Here is an 8,518-nt window from a genome sequence, read left to right as displayed (position 1 = left end):
TGTTATTTTTTCATACATTACATGCTGGCTATTTCAGTGGTCTGTTAAGAAATCAACACAGCATTGGTCGCTTTTTTACACAAATTGTATTAATTTTTAAATTATAACTTATCAAGTTGGTTATGCGCTCCACAGACAGACAGACAGACAGACAGGCAAACGTCCAGACAGACATTTGTTGAATTAGTACAGTAGTAGATATACTGTATATTGTGGCGTCTATCTGCCTTTCCACCTGCTCAACTGTCTCTATGTCTCTCTCTCTCTCTCTCCTCGCTCTCTTTGATGATGGGGGTATTTCTATTCTGTGGGGGCTGTGAGCTCAGCGAGTTTGTTGTCTGTCTCTATAATCCCCTCTCTCTGGGCGCCAGCATATAAAAGCCACAAGGGGCTCGGCGCACTCTCACACAGACCACCAGTCCCAGCCCAGAGTCTACACTTTTACGCACACACTGCCACAGGTAAGACAGTGGACAAACATCATACAGAAAAAGAGAAGGGAGAGCGAGAGAGAGAGAGAGAGAGAGAGAGAGAGAGAGAGAGAGAGAGAGAGAGCGAGCCTGAAAGTTACCTGGTGTAAAACCTTTCAATAGGAACAACATAGGAAAGTCAGTTCTAGTTCAAGCTAAGCTATAAAAGTAAAGCTACGTGAGTTTCTTTAGAGTAAATCCAAAAGTGGACAATAAAAACTTTATTGCTTCTGCTTAAACCAATACTTAAATCCTGTCTAGTGGTGTCTAACATTTCACTTAAAAAATGATGTTGGTTCCACAGACAATTGCTATTTTTTTAATTTAAGGCAAAACTGAGAAAAGTTTTAAACTTATGCAGGTACTACAAATGTACTGTACAGTTTTGGATACTTGTAAAGGGTTAAGGGCTAGTGGTAGTAGCATTGATTTGATTGCTGATTTGTGATGGAGGTTTTACTGTAACTCTGTGTGTAAAGCTAAGTGACGAGATGGTCATTTGTGTGGTTAAGTTTGAATCGAATTCAGCTTTGTTGTGGAATGTGTGAAAATGATTCAGGCTGCGAGAGACGATCAGAAAAATGGGAGGTTTGTGTCTCATATTTTGTCCTTCTTGCATTACAAATTGTTTAAATGTGATTACAAATAGCATTCATCCAGTTGTATGTATTTTAGAATTGGCAATGTTGTAATTTTAACAATTTTATTTATAAAATCTTATTAGAATTGATGTAACATGATCTATCCAGAACTGAAGTAATTTGTAACAGGATGAATAATGTTGGTATTCTGTTGCTTCAGTTTTGGCCATATATTCCACTAGTTTTGTAACTTGTGTCTGTGTTCTGTCATTAATAGATTACATTAAAATTTTTAATTAAAGTACAAATTCTTCGTGCATATTAAGTTATTAGTGGCAACTCCAGTCGTGTCTGTGCAGTCTCTTAATGTGACAATAAAACCGTACTAATGAGCCATTCTTCTCCTCCTCTCAGTCATCATGTCTGCCGGTGGAGAGAAATCCAAGTCTGCTTCTCAGACTGACGGGAAGGCCGCTCAGAACAAGATGTCAGAGATGGGCATGATGTCCTACAAGGTACAGCACGTGCACACACACACACACACACACACACACACACACACACAGAAGGCTGGCCTTGAACAAACAGTTCAGGTGATATGTCTGTTAACAGAGCCTGTTGGTTCTTGTAGCTCGGTGGGGTGACGGTCCCCAATTACAAGTGACAGTAATAACAACGCGGTCGCGTCAATGTTCTCTCCCTCCTTCTTGTTTAGACACTCTCTCCACTGCCACAGTCTTTCCATCATGTACTCTGTGATCTCCTTTCTCACTCTCATCCTTGTTCTCTTCACCCCAACTGTCCAGATGTGCGTGTACGACCAGGAGAACTTCCAGGGTCGCTGCATTGAGATCACCGGCGAGTGCATGAATGTGTGTGACATGGGAATGGATAGGGTGCGCTCCCTGCGTGTCGACTCTGGACCGTAAGTAGCCCGAGCACGCACAGTCACATGTGCACACCCTCCCACATATGCACGTATAATGTACCCGTTACCCACTCTTGTCTGAGCAAAGAGCGGATAATTTCACTGCGGTACCTCGCCATTATGCAACATTTCACACTTTGCATTTCGACATTTATCTGATGCTTTTATGCTGAGTGATGTGCAGAGAGTGCAGCAGTAGAATGAACTCCAGTACCCAAGCTACTGACGCAACAAAGCCACAAACAGTGACTGGGTTGAGAGTTAAAACATACAAGGGAGCACATGAGGATAAAGTTTTTCGGAGGTAAAAGCGAGAAGAAAGAAATTTGATCAAAGTCAGTCAAAGCGGACATCCTTTGATGAACACATCTTTGAATTGCACCTCCATAAAATTTGGCTTCACTTGTTAGACACATTGAAAACAGCATGGTCAAAAGTGAGGGGGCAAGGGTCTGAGGTATCCTGATTCTTCCTCTGTAGTCTGGATTAAACAAAAAAAAACACAGATCCCACATTTGATGACATCATAATTATTTTGTAAAACCTTAAAAACTCTGCATCAAAACCATTGAACACGTTATACAACTGGTGGAAGTGGCTCTGCACTACTCATGAGTGAACTCAAGTTTACTGCTCCTCCAAGATGTCTCCTTTGAAATAAAGACAATCCAACGATCTCTTCCCCTTCCCCCTCCTCCCCCTTTTGTCATCTTCCCTCTCAGCTTCGTGGGCTTTGAGCAGATGAACTTCTGTGGTGAGATGTTCATCCTGGAGAAGGGCGAGTACCCCCGCTGGGACTCCTGGAGCAACTGCCAGAAGAACGACTACCTGCTGTCCTTCAGACCAGTCCGCATGGTAAACCCCTCCACTTCACAGAAGAGTTATCTATATTTCCCAGGCTCTCTTCCTCCTCATCGCTTCACTCCATTTAACGGCCCTTCCTTTTTCTTCCAACTTGCAGGATCCCGAGAAGCATAAGATCTGCCTGCATGAGGTCGGAGAGTTCAAGGGTCGCAAGATGGAAATCATGGATGATGATGTCCCCAGCCTGTTTGCCTACGGTTTCACCGACAGAGTGGGCAGCATCATGGTCAGCTGTGGAACGTGAGTATTGAGTCAACTTGGTACAACCATTTTCTTGCTTATTGCTTGAACCTTAACAGTGGGGCTGGACCTGCAAACCCAAATGTCCGTGACTGAGTTCACAAATCACACAAACGTTTTGCCATTTGTTGAGGCTGTGGCGTTGCAGGTGCAGGTTCACCAAAGTTAAAATGAAGCCAAGGATTTGCTTCGACACAGGCAGCAAGTGTTTTATTTCGGCCCCTCGCTCACACAGGATGGAAGTAAACAAAAGAAGAAGGTTTGCCAATGCTTCATTCACAAATGCGTGGCCGTAGCCTTACACTAATGATCAGTCGAATGCTGTGTGACTGACTGATTACACTATTGGTCAGCTGGCTGAGTGTGGGCGCTTCCATATTGGCCGTTGTTTTCTGTATCTGTTGCGTCATCAGGGGGAGTAAACAGGCAGCGCTGCCAAACTATCACACGAGCTCAAACTGTTACAGCTTTTTGGACAAAGCTTATTTACTTTCTGTAGTAGGAGAGTCACTCCTACTGCAGGGCGAGTTTGAGACACACCTCTCTCTTCAGAGTTCAGAGAGGCAGACATATAACCCCAAATCACAGCACATTAGTTGTCTCTAACTTATGTGTCTTATTTTGTCAGACAACTATAATATAAGGGTTTTAGCAGAACAGCAGCTTGGAAATTACTGCTGGTTAACATAGAGAGGTAATGGGCGAGTTTCAGTCATAGATTCATACTTTTTTGACAGAAAAACATATAAATGAGAATCGTTTGATATAAAAGTACTGTATATGTGAACACAGGAGTAGGAGAGAAGCAGACAGAAAATGGATTGAAACCAGCTGACAATAGGAAGAATGTAAATCTGACACAAGGATTTCATGAATATGCTAAAACAATAACATTTTTCAACCTTGAGCTTAATTTTGCATATTGACCACACACATAACCAGACATAGATAACTGTAGATTTTTATCTGTTCAAAAATAATAGTTTGGCATTTACAGACGAAGTCCTTTCTGTCTGTCTTTCCGTCTTTGGAACACATATCTCGAACACAAACCTTTTTAACTTCACTCTGCAGCATAGAATGTTTATAAAAGAGAGGAGGACTCAATAATGACGAGGAGTAATTCTGTAGTAGCTCCGGAGCATTAACACAGGACAAGGAAACAGGCAGGTTTAGAACGGGAGGTCCCAAAACTACATTTACACATCAAGAAGACCTGCCTCTGTTTTTTTTTAATTGGCTGCCAACAGGGCAGAAATCTAGCTCTGATACGTTTGCAACAACTCTGTTAAAAAAAATCCGAACTCCATTAAATCCAGCGTGTGTCAGACCGTTCCCACATCCGGCTGACGTCATTCTCAAACTGAGCCAGCAGCAGAGTTCCCAACTCTCTGAGAGATCTAAGTGTTTGTCTGGGAGCGCGCTCAGGAACAGAGGCTGTTTCATCAGCAGCCAGCGGAGGGGGTCAGGGGTGTGGCCGGCAGCAGACTCAGCCTGTTATCTGCTCTGATTACCTCATTTGTAGCTCTCGCTGTTCCTGAAACAAACAGTCGGGAGTCAGACTGACCTGAGGTTTGATGCTGTGACAGACAGATCGATGTCTTAATTTGTTAGATGTGTGATCGCTCCGTCTATCACATTTGACTCATTTTTCTTTCCTGTGATCTATTTCCTTTCCTTTCAACTCTTCCTATCTCTCTCTCTCTCTCAGCTGGGTGGGTTACCAGTTCCCCGGCTACCGTGGCAGCCAGTACTTGCTGGAGAAGGGCGATTACAGGCATTTCAACGAGTTCGGCGCCCGCTCCCCCCAGATGCAGTCCATCAGGCGCATCCGGGACATGCAGTGGCACCCACACGGCTGCTACACCATCACCTCCAAATGAAACCCAACGGGGCCAAGGAAGAGAGGGATCGGAGGAGGGATGAAGGCAGAGGGCGGGCAAAGACATGGAGGGGAAGCAGTGGGGAAGGCGAAGAGGGAGAAGAGGGAGAGGGTGTAATATTTTCCTCCTGTGTCCAAAGAGTACTCTTGGTGGTTTAAAATGAATGATGGAGGGAAAACAGCAGCTTGTTACATCTAGCTGGTGGAGCATTGAAAAACCACTGAACAATGAAACGTTCTTCAAAATGTAGCAGAAGAAGAGGGAGATAATTACACGCAACGTTAATAAATACTCTCTCCATCTTTGTCCTCGCCCCTCTCACCATCTCTGTTTTGTCAGCTCCTCTCTCTCCTTCCCTCCCTCCTCTCTCCACCTCACACACTTCTCTCCTGTATCCTGCCGACGTCAGCCCCTCACTCAGCCCGGTGGAGGCCGACAGGAGAGGTGGGGGGGGAGACCAGGGGTTGAGGTGGGGGTACCAGTGTGGATATTGTGTGTGTTTATGTGGGGGGGTCCGAGACAGAAGGAGGCCACAACAAGAGCGTGGATGCAATTTCTCTGTGCTTAGAGCCTGAAGCCACATCAACCCTGATCCCCAATAAAGCATCTCACATCCTGCTCCACTTGAAATGATGTCTTATTTATTTACATATGGTTGTGACGTATAACTACCAGAGGTCTAAAGATGGGCTCAACACATTAAGGGCAAGAACATTAAACTCCCCTGGATCCAGGTGGTTACTGAAATACGTTGTTTGTCTCACACGACTCATTGAAACGTTAACTGAGTTACCCTCAAATGGCAAAAAAATATGGAAGTGTGAGATAAAAAAAACAAAAAAACAATGTCGAAAAATAAATTAACTTTAGTGATGGTACAAGTCAGTGGTAAAGGTTTAGTCAGTGCTGATTGGATATCACAAGATTGGAGAATATGACAAGCAGTCACTGTAAATGATCAAATTAACGGCATAAAACGGTTTGCCATCTTCATCTAAATGAACTACTTTGTAGATAACTCCCAGCTCGAGAGGTTTTTGAAGTTGCACATTGGACCCTGCACATACATTATTAAAAGAAAAGAGCAGAAACAAATGATTAGAATTTCCAACAGGAGACACTTTGTTGGAAAAAAGATTTTTTATCGACCAATTTAAGAGATTTAAGTGATGTGATATGAATGAGAGTCTATTTGGCGCTTAGACCTCATGTGATGTCATCAAGATTGAAGGGGGTACGACTCCACAGTTTAGGAACTAGACACTGGAGATGGGATCTAGATAATATTGAGGATGAGACGAGATGACTGGGCTCAGAGTGGGGCTTGACCAGGGCTCTGGATCTGGAGACTGGAGGTGGCTGAGGAAGAGGAGGGAATCACTGAACTGACAGCTGACAGTGACAGAGAGGAGAACCGATTCACATTTTGACAGCAACAAGGTGATTGGATAATTTAGATGAAAGACAAATCTTATTGGCTTATCAAAACACCCAACTGCCAGCTGATTAGAGGAGGCAGGGAGAGTGAGAGCCAATTGTTAATGAATGAGACAAAGGGAAGCTTCCTACAACCATTTTTGATTTTCTGTCTTTGAGCTTTCCAACAAGAAGATTTATTTTGCATTAATTGGAAAAGACATAGGAGAGAGACTTCCATTACTACAAAACACTTTAAAATGTTGGATTTCACTTCTGTCATCTTCTTCTGTGAGACTCAGTATGCTCTGCCAATACTCAGGTATCACCTTGGAGAATCGACCGACTCACTGGATCTGTCATTGTTAGAGCTCATCTCAGGTAATTTGTGATATCTATCCTTCAGTCCACACCCAGTGGAATCACCCAATATGATGCATACAGAGAAAGATTTGATTTATACCGATGGAAAACACTTTGAGTCTGTGAAAGACGAAGACTCTCCACCTCGTCCACTGTAGCTCTCTTCATCAACCCAAACATTGAGCTCCGAGACTTTCCTGCAATCAATGGTCTCATTCATTATTTATCCTCCTCACCAAACAGACTATTGATGCCCGACATCAGCACCAAAATTGTTTTGACCACATTCGAAGCATTCAGACCTTCTTTGTGTGAAATGTGATCATTTATGCATCATGTGCGTCTTCCATAGAGGCTCATCAACTATTCAGAAATACTTTATCATTTATACTGTAATCTGCACTTTCCCTCTGTGCCAACCCATTTTAAGCACAGCGCGACGTCAGTGATGATCAGACTTTTATAGAACCAACCTTTCAAATAGCTTAGAGTGCTCCAAACCATGCAAATATAATGAGTCAAGTTTCAGTAAACTGCATTAGAGCATAATTCAGTCACTGCCGGCCCAGAACTGATGGATACATAAATATGATTCACTCGCTATGTTCTCCCCAACCTTTCCGACCACTACTTTCAATTTAAATGCAACAAAAGATTATTTTTGCCACTGATGTCAAGAGGACGGGCTCCTGAAAATGTCTGATGTAACACAACAACATGTTTATTCCCACTATTACAAATGTGTTTTGTGGCTGTAAAGGAGGTTACAGGTCATACAGGGTGATATTTCAGTAGTATAACGTAACATTTAGTTTGATTGAATTTTGGTGTTTACTTTAAAATTATTTTCAGAGTTTGTCCCTGTTGTTGCCAAAAGAGAAGCATTTTATTCTGGACGAGCAGGAACTGAGACTTTTAGAGGATTGTGTAATTTTCTGCAAACAGCAGCCAACCTGCAATCCACTTGCTGTTTAAACTGGCAAATGCATGACTGAATGAATGGTCATGGGATATGTGGTGTGTTAGTATGTACATAGAGTATTAAGAATCTACAAGACTTTTAAAACACCATTTAAATATGTATTAGTGTGGCTGTAGCTTTAAAAATTAATGATATGCTTAGAACTTTTTTTTTGCTGCCCCCAACTGGTAAAATAATTCAGTTATTGCAGGACAAACCCGGAGCAATTCTGATCAGTGTTATGCAGCTGAATAATGTAGAAGAGAATAAACACAAACATAATGAAACTAAGCATTTGATCAGAGACTACAACTAATCTGCATCGGCAAATTGAGCAATGTAACAGTGTTAGGGTTAGTTCATTTAATTTAATTCATTTAGTTATTTAATTAATTTTGGCAATAGATTGATCCTGTACTGACTTAAATGTTCAAAGACATTAGCTTTAAACCAAAAATGTCTGATCTCACACAAAATCCCTTAATGACACCATCATTATTATATTTAGTAGTTATGTTCATTTTGACTTCAGACTACCAAGTTTATTTACATTTAACCAAAATTACCATATTTCCCGTATCCTTAATTTAAGGACTTTTGTTGCTGAAGCCTAATCTGAGACAGTGTAAAGACAATCGACACGTTTGATAGCATGGAATACAGCCAAATGCAAAGTACAGTCAAACACAACATAAACGCCTGCACAATTTAACACAACACACCAAGCAAACGCCCTGCGCAGGAAGCCCTTTGGGTTGTGGTGGATTGGTTTGGTGTTTGGTTCTAGAGAAAACTATAAAGCTTTCTGGGTT

General features: G+C 42.2%; 1 protein-coding gene across 1 annotated transcript; it reads left to right on the top strand.

The window, feature by feature from the left end:
• The first annotated feature begins 285 nt into the window (after window positions 1-285).
• Window positions 286-4,966, top strand: crybb1l2 (crystallin, beta B1, like 2). Its single transcript, XM_053417482.1, is given in 7 exon segments — window positions 286-336; window positions 338-461; window positions 1,466-1,566; window positions 1,858-1,976; window positions 2,702-2,834; window positions 2,941-3,083; window positions 4,795-4,966. Coding segments are annotated over 7 exon segments (843 nt in total).
• Window positions 4,967-8,518: the final 3,552 nt, after the last annotated feature.

This window comes from Pleuronectes platessa, chromosome 3 (genome assembly GCF_947347685.1).
Source record: "Pleuronectes platessa chromosome 3, fPlePla1.1, whole genome shotgun sequence".
NCBI classification, from domain to species: domain Eukaryota; kingdom Metazoa; phylum Chordata; class Actinopteri; order Pleuronectiformes; family Pleuronectidae; genus Pleuronectes; species Pleuronectes platessa.
This window is presented reverse-complemented; position numbering and strand designations above follow the sequence as displayed.